This window comes from Phragmites australis, chromosome 2 (genome assembly GCF_958298935.1).
Source record: "Phragmites australis chromosome 2, lpPhrAust1.1, whole genome shotgun sequence".
NCBI classification, from domain to species: domain Eukaryota; kingdom Viridiplantae; phylum Streptophyta; class Magnoliopsida; order Poales; family Poaceae; genus Phragmites; species Phragmites australis.
Genome location: NC_084922.1, coordinates 10335925 through 10357755, shown reverse-complemented (window position 1 = coordinate 10357755; position 21831 = coordinate 10335925). Strand labels below are relative to the sequence as shown.

The 21831-nt window shown below is 41.7% G+C and overlaps 2 protein-coding genes across 2 annotated transcripts; both read left to right on the top strand.

Annotated features, from left to right (window-relative positions):
- Positions 1-1627: 1627 nt before the first annotated feature.
- On the top strand, positions 1628-6514 carry LOC133899111 (SUN domain-containing protein 1-like). The gene is made up of 2 exons (XM_062340057.1): positions 1628-2778; positions 5951-6514. Exons 1-2 carry the CDS (start codon positions 1753-1755, stop codon positions 6254-6256), a joined length of 1332 nt encoding a protein of 443 aa, XP_062196041.1. The 5' UTR covers positions 1628-1752; the 3' UTR covers positions 6257-6514.
- Positions 6515-11342: 4828 nt separating this feature from the next.
- LOC133899104 (cell number regulator 5) lies at positions 11343-15456 on the top strand. The gene is made up of 5 exons (XM_062340045.1): positions 11343-11483; positions 11690-11800; positions 12478-12651; positions 13871-14097; positions 14991-15456. Exons 3-5 carry the CDS (start codon positions 12480-12482, stop codon positions 15141-15143), a joined length of 552 nt encoding a protein of 183 aa, XP_062196029.1. The 5' UTR covers positions 11343-11483; positions 11690-11800; positions 12478-12479; the 3' UTR covers positions 15144-15456.
- The last annotated feature ends 6375 nt before the right edge of the window (positions 15457-21831 follow it).

Here is a 21831-nt window from a genome sequence, read left to right as displayed (position 1 = left end):
ATAAAGTAAACTGAGTCTCATGCTAAACTGATAATATAGCTCATATGAACTGATAGTATAGCTCATATGAACTGATAATATAGTTCATAAACTGAGTCTCCTTATAAGTCTCCTCTTGTCAATCTCCATCACACAAGTAAATGCAAACACATGCTCATATCAGCAGAAATAAAAGTGATAAACTTCAAAGGTGCTTCTTGATTAGCAAGCAAGCCAGCAACACAAAATTGCAGAACAACTAGCAACCTAAAAGGTGCTTCTTGATATACCTCGCAACCCATACCATTTTGTTAGAAAAGGATAGACTGTTGAACGCCCTTACTTGAATAACATTCTCACATAAGTAAGCATAATAGTGGACAAGATGCGCCTCTTCAAAGCCAGGGATACTCATCAGGTCATCATAAAGACCATCTAGAATATCAGCATCTGTAGTAGAAGTCTTCTCTATAACTTTAGCAATTTTGTCAAGACTTTTGATCATTGCATACCCCAACTCATCATCATCAGCTATCTTGGCCCTCTTTGATGCAGGTCTATTGCCTGAGGACTCCCCACCAATAGTGCCTGATGTTGTAGCTTCACAAATGTTGGTTGACATTGTAGGTTCATCGACACCTTCTCGTTCATTTGTTGTTATACCATTTCCATTGCTAGTTCTTTTAGTTGCATTCTCTTTCTCTAAATCAATCACATCTATAGCAAGAGGTTCACTGCATCTCTTGGCATATTTGCCAGTTGCCATAGCATTTCTAATAACCCAATAACTAAAATTGATACACACGGAAAAGCTCATTAATGCAGTAATTTGAAACTACGTTATTTAGTAGTGCACTTCAAAGAACTAGTAATCAAATCTATCAAAAGTTTTACCAAATAGAGATATGTAATAGCTGAATCTACCACAAACAAACACCAATCCTCCTCCATTAATCACAATTTAGGCTATAATAGTACAATTTCGGTTACATATCTTCTGTTTGCAGGAAAAGCAAGCCAAGAACGGAATCAGGAAGGACGAATCTTGGTGCCCAAGGCCGCAAAATCCCTCTGCCGCCAATGCCGGATTGAATCAGAGTTCACGTCGCCCGCCTACAATTCTTTGCCCGATGCTGACCTCAAAATCTTGGTGCTCGACATTGCAAACCCCCTCTGCCACCGACGCCAACCTTTCCGTAGCCGTTGCACCCATCTTAACCCTCTGCCACGCATAGGATTTACGAGTTTGTGAGATCACACGATAAGGAGGGAAGGGAGGAGGAGCATGTAGTCATACTAGATATTCGATTATCGTCGGCGGGGTCCGACGAGGGATCCAATGAAGGAATCGATCCTCAGTGACGGGTCACGCGAGAAAGAAAAAAAGAGCGATGGGTCACAAGAGAAAGGAGCGACAAGAGGATTGTGTGGTTCCTAGATAGTGTCGTTCAATTAATTTGGACTTACGGGACGATTCAATGTATACATCCAATATTCTGCAAACCTAGATCTTTTTATCAAAATAGATCGGTTCTATCTAACAAACCAAACACGGGATGGGATTCAATCCTAAACAACCCATACATAAACAACAAAGATATGAGCATCCAAACACATGGTTAGAGGATTCGGATTCGAGGGAGCGTGGGGCACGTGTGCCCCCCTTCCCCTGCCCGCTTCCCCCCAATTTCCCCTGCAATTTCATTCGCATTTCGATTCCCCCCACTCGGCTCCACGTCTCCACCCCAACCCCAACTGCCTCTCTCCCCACCCATGGCGTCCCCCTCCCTCGCCGCCGCGGCCACCAGCCCCGCTTCCTCCCCGCTAACCCTAGACCCCATCCCTCTCGCCTCCCGCCCCGCCACCGCCGCCGCCCCGCGCAAGCGGCCGGTCCTCCTCCTCGACCACCGCCCGCACCCCGCCTCCCCGACGCCCCCACTCGGCTCCGCCGCCGCCGCCGCTGCGGCCGCGGCCGCGCCCCAGGCGCGGAGGAGGAAGCCCCATTCCTCGTCGTCCTCCGCGAGGCCGAGGTGGCAGACTGCGCTCAGCGTCGCCGCCAAGAACGTGGCCCTCCTCGCCGTGCTCCTCTACCTCGGCGACCTCGCCTGGCGCTGGTCACACCCGCCCCCTCCGCCGCCGCCCGACCGCGCCGCGCTCGATGCCTACACCGCCCGCGTTGCCGAAGTCGAGGCCTCCCTCGCGCGCGCCTTCCGTATGGTGCAGATGCAGGTCGAGGCTGTCGACCGCAAGATCGAAGGCGAGGTCGGCGCCGCCAGGGGTGAGCTCGCCGCGCTGCTGGAGGAGAAGCGGCTGGCGCTCGAGGGCCAGCTCACCCGACTCGACGCCAGGGCCGACGAGCTCGGCGACGCGCTGAGGGGGCTCAAGCGGATGGAGTTCCTCAGGAAGGACGAGTTTGAAAAGTTCTGGGATGAGGTGAAGGGTAGCCTGGGCTCGGGTTCCGGGAGCGATGTCGATCTGGACCAGGTCCGAGCGTTGGCGAGGGAGATTGCGATGTGGGAGATTGAGAAGCATGCCGCAGATGGGATCGGGAGGGTGGACTACGCCGTGGCCTCGGCTGGAGGAAGAGTTGTCCGCCACTCGGAAGCGTATGTTGCTAAACGTGGTGGTATCTTAAGTGGGTTGCTGGGTGGAGGTAATGCAGACCCGCAGAAGATGCTTCAGCCGAGCTTTGGGGAGCCTGGACAGTGCTTTGCCATGCAGGGCAGCAGTGGGTTTGTGGAGATCAAGCTCAAGATTGGTATAATCCCTGAGGCAGTCACTCTCGAGCATGTGTCCAAGGTAAGGTTTTTGGACAACCGGCATGTAGAGAACTAGTACTATTGCATTGCTATATGCTCAGTTCTTGTTTACAGTGTTAAACTCATATTCTGTATCATTGTTTCTTCTAATATTAAGTCATGGATGCAATTATTTGACCCACATGAAAGAGTAGAATGTGCCAGCTGTAAGTGAAATAACTAGTTGTTAAAGTTTGCATTAGTTGCTTGATGGGATTTATGCATTATGTTTGTATCATTGAGTCCAATCGTAGTCAATTTTAATAGAAGCCTTCTGCAAGTAAATTATTATTTATGATTAACATTCTTAACCATTTCATGTTCAATCAACTAGTAATTGCTACTGCACACTTCATGGCCATTATCATTACATGCATAGCTGATGCAACAAGAAGGATTCATAAAGTAGCAATCCTGCTTCTGCTTGGACATTTTTTTCTTTGTTGTTTGATTGTGGAAATTGAACAGGGCAAACTCTTTAACTCCTATGTTAATATGAAGCTGTGGTGTAGTGTGTTCTTGATCTCACTTGTGTTTATGCCTTCATTTAGAGTAGTCGTTAGTAAACCGTGCTACGAACAATCGGAGCACTAAGCCCAATTACAGCTTTACTCCTTAATTATACCTCATTCTCCTAGTCCTATTCCTGATTGTTATATCGGATTCTGTGCCTGGGTGGTTGATCATACAACACCTGTCGTTAGTAAACTCTTTTGAATTGTGATATAGATTCATCACTTTCTCACACTGAACAATAGTCCAGTACAACTTAGAGTATTAAATAAATTCAAAGAACCCACATCTTCCCAAGAAATTGTCCGATGGACACTCTTCTGACTTTCTTAGCCATAGTTCACCTCTGGGAAAAGGCAAAATGATTTATCACTTCTGCAGCCATTTATCTAACTCGAAGCCAAGACTGCCAGTTTCTTTTGTTCCTGTTAAAGCATTTATAAAAGCTGTTCACCATTTTCCCTTAGTTTATTGGAATGAATCTATAACATGTTTTGGATAATGAAATGAATCTATAACTTATGCTCTGGATTGCCAATCTTGCAATGAGTAAGATACATGCCAATTTACATATTGCAACAAGCAACCTGATTTGAAAAAAATAGAGACTATACTGTATAATTGTACCAGGTTATGACCTGGACGTGATTGTTGAAATGTGCTAATTGAATATTTATTGTTTGAAACCAGAGTGTATTTGGTTGACAGTGTTTGTTGATAACTATTCCAAACAAATGAACATGTACTGTTGGGTTACTGCTGAAGGGAAATGAATGTGATATGAAGACAACCCCGTTTATCTTTGCATAATTTTCCCATTTAGATTTTAGACTGCACATTTTGATTTTTGAGTTTGTAATTCGTTTCCAAGTTTTCCAAATTGTATGCCAACAAATGCTTATGGTTTGTCTTTGTTTGTTGTCTATTGACTGCGTCAATTGGTCATGTAGGGTAGATTTTATCTTTTGAACAAACTTTTGTTTGTGTCCTGTTAAACTGTTACTATAAGTCTACAACTGTAGCAATAATATTTATATGCAAAAAACTATGCAAGCGATTGCTCCCTCTTTGTTTTACCTAAGATGAAAATGCTGAGCCCAGAGGTCCTGCTGGTAGATTGTTGGTGTTGGAGATACTGGTAATATTATGGCAACGAGAGGAACAGTGGATACAAGTGGTAGGATAGGACAGGTCGCCCTCTAATCCTGGGCTTCTCCCGTAGACGAGAGGCTCTGATCGATGTCAAGGGCAGATCGCCCTCTAATCGTCGGGCTTCTCCCGCCGAGAAGAGGCTCTGATCTAACCATTTGGGCCAAAGTCTTTTTCTGAATTCTTCTTGCTTGATTCCCCTCTAACAAGGACTAGGCTACCTTTATATGAGAGGTACCATCTAGCTAACTTAGGAAACTAGGAAATAGACAATCACCTAGGATTCTCTAACCTTACCTAATACTAATCAACTAGGTAACTTGTCTAAACTAACTTGACTCATTCCATAACACTTCCCATAACATAGATAACTTGCCTAAACTAACTTGACTCTTTCCATAACATTACACTGCCCGTCAAAGACAACTTATCCTCGAGCTGTGGTGGTGGCCATAGTTGTTGTCCTTGACGAACATTTCATGTTGATGAGCAGAGGCATGGTGCAGCGGGAGAGTGGCGACTGTGTGGTGCAGCAGGTTGATGGCAGCAGCATGGTGCAGCAGAAGGGCGGCGACGTGGTGCAGCAGGAGGGTGGCGGCGCATGAGCGAACCTGTCTCTGGCAGACGTAAGGAAGGGCAGCAACGATTTTTTTCTCTATTTTTTTTTTTGCGAAATTGGCAGTGGGCGGGCGGCATAGGGATAAGGCGGCGGCTGCGGCTTGGCATGGGATTAACGGTGAGGGTGCATGATCGGTGTCTCTGATACCAAATAGTGTGGCAACAAGAGGAACATTGGGTTCAAGTGGTAGGATAGGGCAGATTGCCCTTTAACCCCGGGATTGTCCCGTAGACTTGAGGCTCTGATCGATGCCAAGGGTAGATCGCCCTCTAATCGTCTGGCTTTTTCCGCCGAGAAGAGGCTTGGATCTAACCATCCAAGCAAAAGTCTTTTTCTGAATTCTTCTTGCTTGATTCCCCTCTAACAAGGACTAGGCTACCTTTATATGGGAGGTGCCATCTAGCTAACTTAGGAAACTAGGAAATAGACAATCACCTAGGATTCTCTAACCTTACTAATACTAACCAACTAGGTAACTTGCCTAAACTAACTTGACTCTTTCCATAACACTTCCCATAACATAGAAAACTTGCCTAAACTAACTTGACTCTTTCCATAATAGGTAATCTGAATAAAAAATGGTAAAACTCTCATAAACATGGTCTATATCTGCAGCATTTATAGGGATTCAGCTGTAGTTTTGGTAAACAAAATATTCTTTAAGCCAAATCGAATATAACTATGAGTGCATGTATTGAGCATATATTTTGACCTCACAGTAAATTACATTTGTTAGCTTGAAACAAGCATTATGGTACTTTATATTTGCTGCCCTTCTGTTTTATAGTTTGGTTTTGATATATTTTAGTCCACAATTATGCTTCAATTTTGCTCCGAGGAAGATTTCCTTGGCAACATATACTGGATACTAACTCTGATGCATGACATGCAGGATGTGGCGTACGACAGGTCTACAGCTCCAAAAGACTTCCATGTCTCCGGATGGTATGAAGAGACACCCGGTGAAACCCAGTCAAGTCATGCTGCAAAGATGGCTGTCTTGACAGAGTTCACATATGACTTGGAGAAGAACAATGTGCAGACATTTGATGTAACAGCCCCAGATGTAGGCGTGATCAATATGGTTCGGTTGGACTTCACTTCGAACCACGGAAGCTCATTGCTGACATGCATCTACCGCGTTCGGGTGCACGGTCTTGAGCCAGTCTCTCCAGGAAGTGCAGGTTCTCAGGCCTGAGAATGGGGGGAAGCCTTGTGTTCCTCTTCTATACACGTTTTTTTGCTTTAGGGCTCTCTCGTTGTGCCCATTCTACTTTGGGCCTAGGATGTTGTCATATATACACTGTAAATCTAGCAATTGTTGGGTAGCATGTTCTAGTCCGGTGACAAATGTTTAGTTTGTGCCGTCCATGGATGGTCAATATCATTTTGTCCAGTAATGTTGCCGGTACATTTGGAAGGCTTGGAGCACGTCTTGAGAAAAATGGTTCTGTTATCTTTTGGTTTGGACACTTGCATTGATATCCGAAGCATGGGTTGTTGTAACAGCAACTCCAATCCAATTGCTACTTGGCTCGCTACTTTTTTTTTTTGGCGAACGGGGACCAAAAATGTTCTCCAATCGGCTCGCTACTTAGCATCGCTATTTTTTAGGGCTCGTCATCCTCACAGCTTTGGTTGCCAAATTTGGTGAGAGGTGCATCCTCGCTATCCAGCAACCCAACAACCGACGCCATAGAATTCTCCTTCTGTGCCACTGTCCAGCAAGTCTGTTTCCATCTCGTCCTCTTTCCTTTTTCCCGATTTGAGGGAGGCTTGCCAGATCCGCCGAGGCTTGCCGTATCTGAGGGAGAGAGACGTATGGGGGGAGTTCGTTCGCCGCCTGCGCTCGCCCACCATCGCCCTTACACTCTGTTGTTGTCGCCCTTGTGCCCTGCCGCCCATGCTCGCCTGCCTACGCTCACCCGCAGTCGCTCCTGCGCCTGGCTTGTGCGCTCCCCTCTTGACCGCCTCTGCAGGAGCCCCCATGGGCGGTTGCTGGATGGGCCGCCCACCCTTGTCTGCGTACAGGAAACCTACCGAAAGAGATAAAGCAATGACGATGGTAAGTATATTGTACAGAGAAGGTAGTTTTGAGGTCATCTATTTTATTTCTACAGCCCAATTTGATATTGATTTGTTCCCCCCACAAGTCAGGCCATGTACTGAAAATTCAGATGACCAATCTACTCTTTGCACATTATATGTTTTTCTACAGCCTAATTTGATATTTGATTTGTTCAGTTGCCTGGATATATGGCCATTGGAATTATGACTGTTGAAAATATAACTGTTGGAAATATCATCGTTTGAAATAACGCCGTTTAAATTTAAAACGTGAAATAGGGAGCTAAATTTGAAGAGCTGGTTTGAGCGTGCTGATAAATAGGGAGTAAATTCTGGACAGAGAGTTTCCTATATAGAAGAATAAGGAGCCAAATTTAAAGGATCAACTGAAGTTGCAAGTTACATAGATACAGAGTGCGCATCACAAAGCAATCTCTGCTTCTCTATAGCAAGTACCCATAAAAAAGCAAAGAACTGCTGTTGAGAGTGCAGATCTAAAGTTTGAGTCCTTGTCCAGATGAATGTGTGTGCTTATATTCTTTTTAATATAATATAAAGCTGAACTGCTATTGAGAGTGCAGATCTAAAGTTCGAGTCATTGTCCAGACGAATTGTTTCCATTTTTTTTCTAATATAATATTAAGCTACTTAATTTCTCCTATGTTAGTCTATTACATATAATAATTGTAGTCTATTACATATATTAAATGTTAAGAATTGGAGTAATTCTAAGGGGTGAAATTACTGTAGGTACTGTTCATGTAGGCCTCACTTATTGTACCTACGTGTATATATATATAGATATGTATATGTATCAGTATGCATATATATACATATACATGTATGTGTGTGTATATATACATACGTATATGTGTTCGTGTGTGTATATATATACACATAATATTTTTTTTGCGAAATTCCATAAAAATAGCGAAAGGAATAATAGTTATATTGATAAATCGGATAAATAATCTAAAATTCATAAGAAAATATCTAAAACTCAAAAAATATAAAACAAATTTGGTTAGGTTCGTATTATTGTCGTCTACATGTTAAAATTACGTGCATGCATGAAAGTGCTATTGTTTTCTGCATAATTAAATGAATATGTTAAATATTGATAAATTCATCAATAAATATTGAGATGTCCAAAAATGGTGATCTTAATTTTTTTTTATCTTCTTTTGTCATGCTCTGTACAACTTAAAAAAGGGCATGGCGTAAACGCACCAATCTGCTTAGTTTTTCTAGTTTGAAAAGAGAAAGAAAGAAGGAAACAATCATAGTACATATAAAAAACAGAAAGATACGGTCATAACCCATTCATGTCCGAAGGCAGAAGACTATCATAAGCCATTCGTGTCATAGAAAACAGTTCAACCAGTCATGGAAACACTTCAAGTGAGAGCTAAAACAATACACCAGCTGTTGGACAATCACAACCAAGAAACGAGGAAACATATACTGGTCGAGGGTCCAAAAGAAGAACCGGAGCAAACGAAGAGCCTGTGGACTCTGCCACTGCTTGCCTGTTGTCTATGCAGGGAATATTTGCTAATGCTAATGATAATGTCGCCCAAGTTAACTAACTGCTTTCAGTTCATGCAAGAGGATATTGCAAGAAAGCTAGAAGTCTTTGAAGAATTGTTGAAACTACAAGCTATTCCAGGTGAGGATCGTACGAGGGCTGGTGCTATTATTTGCGCATCGATCAACCAGACAAATTACTTCTTTTCTCTTTCAGAGGAGTACAACACTAGTACAGAATGATACTGTACAGGCGGGTGGAAACGTTTTTTTACAGGCGTTTAGCGCATCCGTCTGTGACTGAAGGCCAACGATTTCCATAGACGCAAAAGTGACCGTCTGTGGAAATCGAGACGGTCCACATAAAGAACCGCCTGTGAAAAACGATTTCCACAAACGGTTTCTAATGTCAACCGCCTATGAAAATGGAGAATTTTCACATGCGATTTCTTATGTCGACCGCCTGTGCAAATGGATCTATTTTCACGGGTGATCCACATAAGAAACCGACTGTGAAAATTACTTTTCACAGGCGGTCCTCAGCCGCACGGAGTCGCAGCTACTTTCTCAGACGGTTCGTAGGAAGAACCGCCTGTAGAAATGAAACCTAGGTGTCTCGAAAAATAGGTTTTATAGTAGTGCAAATTAAGTTACTTTCGGATGGTTCTTGATGGTCACATAAATTGATTTAAGTTAAGTGAATTTCTTAGTTTATCATAAATTAGAATAATTAACTGGTTTTTCTGTAAAATTCTGGGACTATGTCTGCCCAAGTTCTTTTAGGTTTGAAGCTATTGAGATTGTTTGGATTCTTTCAATAAATCGTTTTGCTGCTCAAACGTATAACTTATTCTTTTGATGTTTAATTTCCAAAAAATGTTTTGATCACTATGCAAAGCATGTCCATGGCTCCCTGCGTGCTGACATTTTCAGGCTTGCACATTCTTCCAGCGGGTTGACAGCGAACTTGTTTGACGTGCTTGACGCTGGCCGCCGGACTTGCATACGGGATGGCGATGAGGGATGGTTGCCGAAACTCGGTGTGCTTTGCGTCGGTGGAGTCCTCGCTGAACTCATCATGCTTCCCACTGGCGGAGTCCTCATCGCACTTGCCCTCGACATACGACTCATGCTAGCATGATGGCAATGGTTTCTGCTTAGTTGTAGTTAAGCATACACGAGTTTGGTTAATTAGATTCTAGTACATGCAACCTAAATATAGTAATCATCTATTCACTCGTAATCTAACAGATAGTAAAACTAGTTAATACTATTATCGGGGAAAAAATCTCAGATAATGATTTTGAGATTCGGACGACGGATGCGTGATTTTTATTCGGGGAGTGTCTACTGAATTTGCTTGTGTGTGTGACTCAAGAACACCGAGTATTATCCAGTTTTAGACCCTCTTAGGATAATAGCTCTATATCATGTGTATTTTATTTTTATGGTCTCAGTTGGTTACAGATGACGTTCTTGTTCAGCCTTCTTCTTACTCCTTTTTGGCTTGAATCCCTCTACTTCCTCGGCCTCCCTTGACAAGCCTGGTACTCCTCCCTTTACATATCAGAGGGAGAGAGAATTTACACGTGAGTCAAGACATAGACCCAGGCCTAACTAGAGCATCCCACCCAAGCCTAGCTAGAGCTTCCCACCTAGGCCCATTATTACTAAGAACAGACGTATCTCATTTTCTCTACAGCGCTACAGGGTCTATCCCATCGCTCCACCGCCTGCGTCATCCCGGTCGCCTGAACTGCCCTGTCCCGTCCCCACGTGCCGCCTGCGCACCTGAAAAAACCTCCTAACATACCTGTCAGGCCGTCCCGTAGCGTTTAATGCTATGGACAGGACATGACAGCTCTGTACCGACCACGTCTTAGTCGACCAGAAAGAGAACCTGAGAAAGAAAAATACTCAAGTGAAAAACATTTACTGTGATTAGTCTACCGGCCACACGGCTAGAGGAGACTGGTCGCGGGATTTGCTCCTGCGATCTAGTGACTGGTCGCGGAGCTTGGTCGGAGAACCTATTTGCATGGTCGCGCAGTTGCTGACTGGTCGCGCGGGGTGACCATGATTACGGACAATCGGGGCATACAACACCTGCTGATATTTTACCGGTGTGGATCCACTTACGAGGAGACATCACTAGTTTTTACACCGATAGCTATCTCATTCCTAGGGATAAGATTCATGAGATTGTTACGATTCTAACTCATCTAAATATCCACCTACAAAATGCAACCTTGTGGATTCGAGAATGGTTTTTGATTGCAAATGGGGTTGTACAAGAGAACCTTGACTGTGATGCTTCAATCTCCGATATGTATGGCTAAATAGTCGATCCGATATGTACAAGAGAACCTTGACTCTAATCACGCGGACTGAATGTCTCTGCTCCAAGCACCCAGCCGAGCAGCATGTAGTAGCCCTAAGGCACTGCACGAATCTCAAAAGCGCCGCTGCGGCTGGCTTACCCTCTTCTCTATTATCGCACAAATCTCAAAGCGCCGCCGCGGCTGGCTTCCGAAGGTCAGCTTGTCTAGTAGTCACCGCGTGCTTGTCGCGTTCCTCTTCTTCATGTAAGCAAATTCTAGACCCTTCTTTATCTAACGACACATGTTTATTTTTTTCTTTTTAATCTAGTTATTAAATAATAAAATAAATAATATGAACAGGGTCTCCTAATCTTTCTAAATATAAGGTCATATAATTTGTTTTCCTTCTTCCTCTCCACCCAGCTGGAGGAAGCTGCCTCTGGAGTCTGGACGCGCGGCCTCCCCCCTCGCCGTCCGTCGCAAGGAAACTCCCGCCGGTCCGCAGCGCAGGTACGACGGCGACCGCGGAGCCATCGAATCAGTCCTTTCGCCGTCCTTCTCCCCCGCTCTTGGTCCGCCGCCTCTGTGGCGCGGCATCTCGTTGCTCGTGCTTTGCCCGAATCTCCCGAGCTGCTCCCTTATTTCACGCCGCGTCCTCCCTGCTGATCGGGGTATTTTTCTTACTTTACTGTTCCACTCGTCCCTGGAATGAGCAGGGCCAAATATTCGGCGGCGAGAGCGTTCAGGGCAGGAAGAGGAGGCCGCGGATCGGCGCACGCAAATTCAGGCGTTCTACTTTGAGGGGTTGTCATTTTCTTATTCTGCTGGTAAGCTAAACCGGTTCCTTTCACTCGTTTCCGGAAATCTTGCGTGCTTATTTTTCTTGATCTCTTATACCTTTTGTTCTGCTTGTAAATCGGTGGGATCAAATAATTGCAGGCTAGGGTGCTAACCATTTAGCCTTCCCAAATCTCCTACTGTTTCTTGGTTTATAGTTTCGTTTAAGATCCAAAATTCCGTTCATTGTTTGACTTCATGATCCTGACGGCCTCATTGTGAAACCATAATTCAACACAATGATTGCTTCGTGACGCATTTGGCGTAATTTGCTCCCCTTTAGCCCTTTCTCTGAGAACCCATGGTCCCCATATCGAGAAATTTCTCCTTATCAGGAATTTCTGAGGATTTTATGTTTTAGTTTATCAGTAAAGTTTGTTGTTCTCTTTGTTTTGGAAATTATCTGAATATAGGGCGTAAAAATCAAGTAAAGAATTACTGTCATGTAAACATTGCATTCACTTTAATCAAGACATGTTGAATACCACTGTTGATTTTGCGATCTCCAAGCAATATAGTGCTATCATTAAACACGCTAGAAATGTGATTTTACAAGGTAATAACGAAGCTTGGAGCTTGGTCTTTTCAGTGTGTTTAAATGCGGTATCCCCTGTTAATGAAGTTTTAACGTTTTATTTTATCAGACCAACTGCCTTTTCTGTTACAGGGATGGCCGGAAAAGGAAACTATGTTCCGCCTCAGTATGTTCCTTTATATGGCCTAGATACTGAAGAGGATCGTGTACCTCCTGTGGAGAACCATGCTACACGGCATAAACTAATCCGGGATCCGACACAATGGTCTTCAGGCATCTGTGCTTGTTTTGATGATCCACAGAGCTGTATGCTACTTTCTGACCTGTGATCCCTTGATTTACGGAAGAAAAGATAAAAGGTGCTTTTTGGTTGTATAATAGGATGCACACAATAAGTAAACATGACACAGTAGTATCTTAATTTTTCTACTGTCAAATCTTTTTTGGTGGTTCTGTAGCATACTAGGAATGAGTGTGTGCTTCAGACGAAATTGACCTCAGCTATGGCTTGTTGGGATAATCTTCCTTCTAATCTGAATCCTTCTTGTCTTTTTTATATTATGCTCTAAATTGGACTAGTTCTTGTGGATAAAACAGCAATATCTCTTCTTATTACTTGACATGTGGCCAATCCGTTGACTGTACAACTACTCCTGTAGAATACATATCACCATCAAGTAACTGATATTCAAGTTAAATACTTAAAGCAATACGAAAGTAATGCATGAATGTTCCATAAATTATTTTGGTAGTGAAGTACCAATATAAAACTGTAAAATCGATTTTTGCTCAATATTCTCAGTGAATGACTCGTGCGATCTCAGTGAAACTTGTGCGTAGATAAGAATGACTAATAGGCCAAATTTGTTCATAGATGAGGATGACTGGGATTGTAATAGTAGTGGAAAATCTTTGTTTGTTTACCTATTTATTGGGAGCTTATCAATAGCCTCATGTTGCCTGCTCATTTTTGGGTAGTAAAAGATTGAAAAAGGTCAGAACTACTTCTCGTGGTTACTAATGCAGTTTGTTACCATTTGCATGGGCCCTGTGCACTTGAATCAGCAAGTTAATATTTAATCTTATCTTGCTAGCTATCGGTTGCTCCTTTTCTTTCACCTTCTAGCTGTCTTTTGAAATCATAGTAACAAGGTACTTTTAATATGTAACTGACCAACTTCTCATGGCATAGGTAAAAATGAATGGTTGCGTAAAAATACGTCAGTCCTATTCTGCTTCCTAACTCTTTAACTCATTGGCGTTTTACAAATTGGTTTAACTGCCAAATTTTTTGTAAACACGGTAATTATAATGAAACAAGATAGGACTAAGATGGAATTATGCTTGAATAACACCTCTTTTCTACATACAGAGTATTGCAGTATTTATTTACTTTATAACACCCTAAGAAGCATTCTTAATCCAATTTGGAGGTGTTATCATCAAATACATAATCGTATAATGCTGAAAAGTTTCTCCTTGTATAATAGGAAAATGCCCTCAAATTTTCTGACCATCTTTCTAGGTTGTATTGGTGCGACTTGCCCCTGTTTCCTTTTTGGAAAGAATGCACAATTCTTGGGATCTGGAACTCTTGCTGGATCATGCACTACACATTGCATGCTTTGGGGACTTCTTACAAGTCTCTGCTGTGTGTTTACTGGGGGACTTGTATTAGCAGTTCCAGGGTCTGCTGTTGCTTGTTATGCTTGTGGATATCGCAGTGCATTAAGAACAAAGTACAATCTTCCGGTATGCAGTTTGAACCTCTGCCAGTTGTTATTTTATCATTTACCTTTTTTGTGATATTCCCTGTATATGGATATGTTACAATTTTAAAATGTATCAGAGGCAAAAAAAAAAAAAAATTAACATCCCGTCCTGTTCGTAGCTGCTGTAATTTTGGCTACTGGGATGTCTTCACCACAGTATATTTATCTTGTGAATTTATATTTCACCAAATACAGACTATGACTTAATACAGGGCAACATCCTTTACTGTGCCTTTTCTGGCATTAAAAGAAATACAGAAGCTCTTATGCAGTCCTGTAATGAAATTGAGTCTCTTAGTATTGAAAGAATCAGGAGCATTCTTTGCTTACCTCAGTGCCTCACATACAATTTCATTGAGCTAACATACAGCCATACAGGCAGCGAGCAAAATGCCAGCCTCTTCAGTGCCCAAGGACTGGGAAATGATAATTAATTTGGCTTTTTATATAGGATGCATAGTTCATAAATCTACAGTGAGGATATGGGAGCTTTATGTTTTGACAGAAATGTATCTGGGACTGGATGATTTGGAAGTTGACCTATGGGAGTAAGTGCTGGGAAATAACTATTTGGACGAAGGTGGCTATATGTTATTTGACACGATAATTTGATTACTTGGATCACATGGGCGTTTGCTATGAAGATTATTTAGTCATATAAAGTTTTGTTAACTGGCTCTAGATACTAGTCATTTTTTGTTTTTTTTTACCGTATGATCCTCCTGACATGCTACAACAAAATTTTCAGAATTTCAGTATCCTCCTATTATCCACATCACAAAATCCTTTTGAGTTTTTTATATATGTATGGTTTAATAAAGATACCCCCTTTCTTGACCATACATTATTCATCCCAAAATATTTTCTTTACAGGAAGCACCATGCGGCGATCTGACAACACATCTATTCTGTCACTTATGTGCCATATGCCAAGAGTACAGGGAGATCTGTGAGAGGACAGCCAGTAGCACCTCTGCAGCTTCTAATGTGACTCCACCTCAAATTCAGACTATGGATGAGCCATGATATATGTACACGATGTGAAGGTATCCTATCTGACAGAAGTTTGGTTGTCGACTTGGTGCTGCCTTTGCCTGCTAGCGTTTGTCATGTTTTTGTTGTTGTGCTCTCACAATATTACTATGAAAGTCTGGTTTCATAGTGTTGTTGTAAAGATAACTTTTGAACCAATGAATTGCTAACGAAGGTTGTACGAATAGCTGGATCATTGGACCGAAGCACTACTGTTACATGTAACATACTTCTTTATATGTATTGGGAGGGGATGGGAAGGGAAAAGAAAATTGCTCTTCTATTGTATAACGTTCTATTGTGTACTGCTTGCAAGTGTTTTTCCTATATTGTTGATTTCCAAATGCTCCTAATGTCAGGTGCAAATGTTCTGGCCATGAAAAATGTTTTGTGGAGGACAGTGATAGTCAGAATCTATATATTTCTGACTGCTCTATATATTTCTGACTGCTCTCGGACATCCTATGAACTCATCATATCGAGCATTGTTTGATAAAGTTTGGGTATCACTCGATAGCCCAAACAGAGGTAGCCAAAGTTAAGAGAGAGAGAGAGAGAGTATCTTTTTATTACCTTTATACCCTGCTCTCCGAAAAAAGTTTGTGACCACATACCTCACTGGCCTTAGAAAAGGCAGTAGAAGAGTTTTTGAGTTTGTGACACATTCGAAAAGAAAAGAAAAAGAAAAGCAAGCAAGAAGCAAAGAGTGCCAAAAAAAAGAAGAAGCAAAGAGTGCAAAAAAGAAGAAGCAAAGAGTGCAAAAAAAAAAAGAGAGAGAGAATTAAAAAATCAGTTTGCATTGCGAATTTTGTTCCATTGTGCTTGTGTCTGTTATAGTTTTCAGCTTGCTTGAGCTAGTTCTAGGAACGTGTTCGGACCAATAACTGTAACGAGTATTGTGGACTTTTATTCAGCTTTGCTAATCTGATTTCAATTATTGTCATTCCTTGCTACTAAATATTTTCTGTCCAAGATACACCTTCTCTCGATCAGAATGGTTTCTCCCCTTGCATCTACCTCATTCACACCCGATAAGGTATCACGAACCAGCCACTGGTTGTGCCAACTGCGGTGATTGGTAAGAACACTTGCAAGAGCGTGGTAAGACGCTTGAGAGTGTGTGACTCCACCTCCACCACCTAGTAGTCGATAGGGATAATTTATCTTTCGTTGTTTTCTATCTTCGACTAACCATGACAGGAGAAGCATCAGATACGAAAGAGTGTGTTTTGAGGAAAGAATTCACAATGTTGTTGGATAATCATCAACAAACTTTTAATGACGACATTGACAAGGGGCTTACAGGAACCAAAACCTCATTGCAACGACTCAATGAAAGTATTACTATGCTCAATGCACGCTTTCATCGAGTGGTTAATCAGCCACAAAATTATGGGTGTGTGGATCCTCATGGCGCAGACCATGAGCAAGAAGAGTCTATCACTGATGATGAAATTTTGAGGCAAGAACAAGATGCCTTTGATGCACGACAACGGGACCGATTAAACTTCAACCGTCAAGGTATGAGAGGTAATAATTTTCGGTAACATAACCTACATGTTAATGATGATCCATTTTCTAAGGTTAAGTTTACCATACCATCTTTTGTGGGTGCTTATGATACTGAAAAGTATTTAGATTGGGAGATGACGGTTGAACAGAAGTTTAATGCTCATTTAGTTCCTAAAGTGCATAGAGTTAGGCATGCCACTAGTGAATTTAAAAATTTTGCAATCATCTGGTGGAATAGGGTATGCATCGACGGATTAGCTCCTACTACTTGGAATGCTTTAAATATTGCTATGTGTAACAGATTTGTTCCACCCTATTTTAAATGTGATTTGCGTAAGAAATTGCAACGCTTAAACAAAGGTGATAGATCCGTAAAAGAATATTAACAGGAGCTACAAATTAGTATGTTACGTTGTGATATTATTAAGGATGAAGAGGCTGCAATGGCATGCTTTTATGGAGGGTTATGGTATAAAATTCAGGACATAGTTGATTACTAAGAATACAATAGTGTTCCTAGATTGTTTCAACTTGCATGTCTGGCAGAAAAAAAATTGCAGGGACGACAACAGAGGCCAAGGAGCAATTTTGGAAGCACGCTCACTTCAAAATCAACACTAGGACAAGTCAAAATAGCCCCACATTCAGCTACACGGTCTGCTGCCTCCTTCTCGAGTAGGGTGCATTCAACAGTACCTTCGACACCGTCACATGCTCCCAAGGTAAGAAAATTCATAAGTGTGCAGGGGCCAGCCAAGAGCTCTTTTTCGGTTGTTTCTACAGGCCGATCGACCGGGATTGTATGCCACTGATGCAACGGAATAGACCACATCATGAAGGACTGCCCAAGTCAGCGAGCGTACATTGTAACAGAAGACGACGGATATGTAAGTGCTAGTGATATTGAGAATGAATATGCACTTGCAGCTAACCATGCAGGCGATGGGGACGAACATGAGACGGATATTAACAATGAGGAAGAATTGAGTGCAGCTGCTACGGAGAATTATAGGACACTTATTGTGCAGTGAGTGTTAAGTACTCAAATGGAGCAAGGAGAACAGCTATAATGACACAATTTATTTTAGATGTTCCTCATAGTCAAGGATTATCGTGTTCGAGTCATTATTGATGGAGGAAGCTGCAACAACTTAGTAAGTTCAGATATGATCAAGAAACTTGCCTTGCGGACAAGAAACCATCCTCACCCATATCATATTCAATGGTTCAACAACAATGGTAAGTTGAAGGTAATGCAAACAGCTAGGGTGCATTTTTCTATTGGTTCATACCATAAATGTGCTGATTTCCATGTAGTTCCCATGCAAGCATGCTCTCTTTTGTTAGGACGATCATAGGAGTTTGATACTGATACAACACATCATGGTAGAAGTAATAAGTACACCCTTATGCATAAAGGAAAGAAAATAACTTTTCTACCGTTAACCCCTGCTAAAATTGTGAAATGTGAACAAGAGATAGCGAAAAATAAGAAAAAAGAGTTTGAGAATGAATCTGAAAATCAGCATGTAGCAGAAAAAGTTTTTTCACCCAAAAAGAAGAAAGCAACAACAACTTGTAAGTCCGATGGAATTAGACTAAAAGGGTGTGTTATGCTTGCTACTAAATCTGATCTTGCTGAAATTTGTGATAATGAGCTGTCATGCTATGCTTTGATATACAAAGATGCTTTAGTTTCACTCGAGAATATATCTAGATCTTTGCCTCCTGCTGTTGCAAACCCTTTTACAGGAGTTTGTGGATGTATTTTCAGCTGAAGTACCCACGAGATTACCACCTATTCGAGGGATTGAACATCAAATTGATTTGATTTCGGGAGAAACTTTGCCAAATCGTGCTGCATATAGGACCAACCCAGAAGAGACTAAGGAAATTCAGCGAGAAGTTCAAGACCTTTTGGATCACGGGTACGTCCAAGAAAGTCTTAGCCCTTGTGTTGTTCCTGTTCTTTTGGTTCCTACGATAGTTGGTGTATGTGTGTTGATTGTAGAGCCATCAATAATATTACTATAAGATACCGTCACCCTATCCCTAGGTTAGATGATATGCTTGATGAGTTGAGTGGTTCTATAATTTTCACAAAAATTTACTTGCGAAGTGGATACCACCAAATTAGGATGGAAGTTGGAGATGAATGGAAAACTGCATTTAAAACTAAGTTTGGTTTGTATGAGTGGTTAGTAATGCCTTTTGGGTTAACTAATGCACCTAGTAGTTTTATGCGCTTGATGAATGAAGTTTTACGTGTTTTCATTGGGAGATTTGCGGTGGTTTACTTTGATAACATCTTGATTTACAACAAGTCATATGAACTACACTTTGATTACTTACGTGGTGTTTTTAACGCTTTGAGAGATGCAAGTTTGTTTGGTTACCTCGAAAAGTGCATCTTTTGCACGGATCGAGTTTCTTTTCTTAGCTATACTGTTACTCCACATAGAGTAGAGGTGGATGAAGCAAAAATTAAAGCCACAAAGAGTTGGCCAACCCCTGAGACTGTTACTCAAGTGAAAAGCTTTCATGGTCTTGCGGGTTTCTATCGACGATTTGTGCGGGATTTCAGCACCATTGCTGCTATATTAAATGAGTTGACAAAGAAAGGAGTAGTTTTCAACTAGGGGCCTGCACAAGAATAAGCATTCAAGTTGTTGAAAGAGAAACTTACCCATGCTCCTTTACTCCAACTCTCTGATTTTGGTAAGACCTTTGAACTCGAATGTGATGCTAGTGAGATTGAAATTGGAGGTGTGATAATTTAAGAAGGTAAACCTGTCACTTATTTCAGCGAGAAATTAAGTGGACCAAGTCTGAATTATTCCACTTATGATAAAGAATTGTATGCTTTAATTCTTGTGCTTGAAACTTGGCAACATTATCTATGGTCCAAAGAATTTATTATATATTATGATCATGAATCGCTAAAACATATTAGAAGTTAAGCTAAACTGAATAAACGACATACTAAATGGGTAGAATTTATTGAGTCATTTCCATATGTCATAAAACATAAGAAAGAAAAGAACAATGTGATTGCTGATGCGCTTTCTAGACATTATACCATGGCTAAATGGGTAGAATTTATTGAGTCATTTCCATATATCTTAAAAACAGTAAGATTTTTGGTTTAGAGACCATTAAGGACTTATATCCTGATTTATACTTTAAAGAAGTGCTTGAACATTGTAAAGAAGGGAAGATGTGGAATAAATATGTGATGAATGAAGGATTGCTCTATCGTGCTAACAAGCTATGCATTCCAGCTATCTCCGTTCAACTTTTGTTGTTACAGGAGGTGCATGGATTGATGGCACATTTTGGAGCAAAAAAGATGGAAGATGTGCTAGCCACCCACTTCTTTTGTCCAAAGATGAGATGTGACGTTGAGCACTACGTTTTATGTTGTACCACTTGCAACAAAGCTAAGTCTTGCTTAAATTCATATGGTCTTTATATGCCTCTTCCTGTTCCTAGTGCACCATGAGAGGATATTTCTATGGATTTTATTTTAGGACTACCTACTACCTAGGACAATGAGGGGGAGGGATAGCATATTTGTAGTTATGGATAGATTTTCTAAAATGGCACATTTTATACCTTGTCACAAGATACAATTATACTACAGATATAGCTGATTTGTTTTTCAGAGAAATCATTCGCCTACATGAAGTGCCTAATACTATCGTCTCGGATCATGACACAAAGTTTTTGAGCCATATTTGGAGATCACTTTGAAATAAATTGGGAACGAAACTGTTGTTTTCTACTACGTGTCATCCCCAAACTGATGGTCAAATAGAGGTCGGTACACTCCACCACCAAGATTTGAAGCTATATTTGGGAGAAGAAGATAAGCTTGAGTCGAGGATGACTCTGATTCAAGATGTGGAGAATGATGAGCCTATGGATCCTTCGAATACGATCAATACCGTCAATAATCCTCAAATCATATAAGGTCCAATTACAAGAGCACGTGCACGACAATTACACCACTAGGTGAACTCATCACTTGCTGTTCATGCTTCATTGGATGGATTACTACTAAATTATTATGATATTTTATTACTTAGGAATGTGGGAGAAGCAGCACAACCTTACCCAGACATCACCCCTCGAAGGCCAAGTCTGTTCGGACTCGAGGCTGAGTTCTAGTCGTGGTCGTGGTCGAGTCCCAGGACAGTACGTCAGTAAAACAGGCATAACTCTCCCATATGAAGTCCGTTTTAGGTAATCTTGGACATTATGGAAAGCTTATGACAAGACCTTTCCAATGGATATGAGCTCGACCAAATATTCCTTACGGTGTAGTCAGAGTTGAAGGAATAAGGTGATGTGCCACCATTTTGGACCTAGGTTGGTCTTGTAATCATGTCGGAGTCGGACTCCAGGTTGTGTACGCCTCTTTCACAGCTGAAAAACCCTAGGTCGACCTCCTCATGTCCCTCTTATATATATACAGTAGCTATCATAGTTTAGGCTCAGGTTTAGCTTAGATTATTCTGTTTTATACAGTTTCATTGCTTATCGATTTGCTAAACCCCAACTTGAGTACTTCATTGGTAATTAGCAATATTCAGATTGCATCTACCTATTCTTGTTTGTGTTCTCGATTCGCTTGCAGAAAAAGTTTTCTTGGCGAGGTCAACTACGTCTTGGCATGGTTGATAACCACAGAGTAGTGGTGTAATGGTTGCGAGGGTTCTCGATCTATTCTATTCAGAGCCTTTGGATCATTAACGTCGAAGCTCCACCAGTCGACTTATCATATTACCTTTCGGAAGATCGGGCAAACGTGCATCACCTTTACTATCAGTTTTGGAGCCAGCAGTGGGCAACAGACAGTGATAGTCAAGGATTATCACTGTCGACTCAGTGGACTGGCAGTAAAGGGGGTTATCACTACCGACTGAAGGATTTGGCTAGCAGTGATACCCAAGGCATCACTGCCAGCTGAAGCCTTCGGCCGGCAGTGTTTTCCGTCTCCTTCCTCCCTAGTCCTCCCTCTCTTTGTCCTCTCTGTACTCCCTCTCTCTCCTCGATCTCTCTGTCTCTCCCTCAATACATGCATGCAATGATACATATATTTATTGTAAATCAATAATAAAACATCTTTATTAATACATAGTAATGAACATATATTACAAGTTAGGCC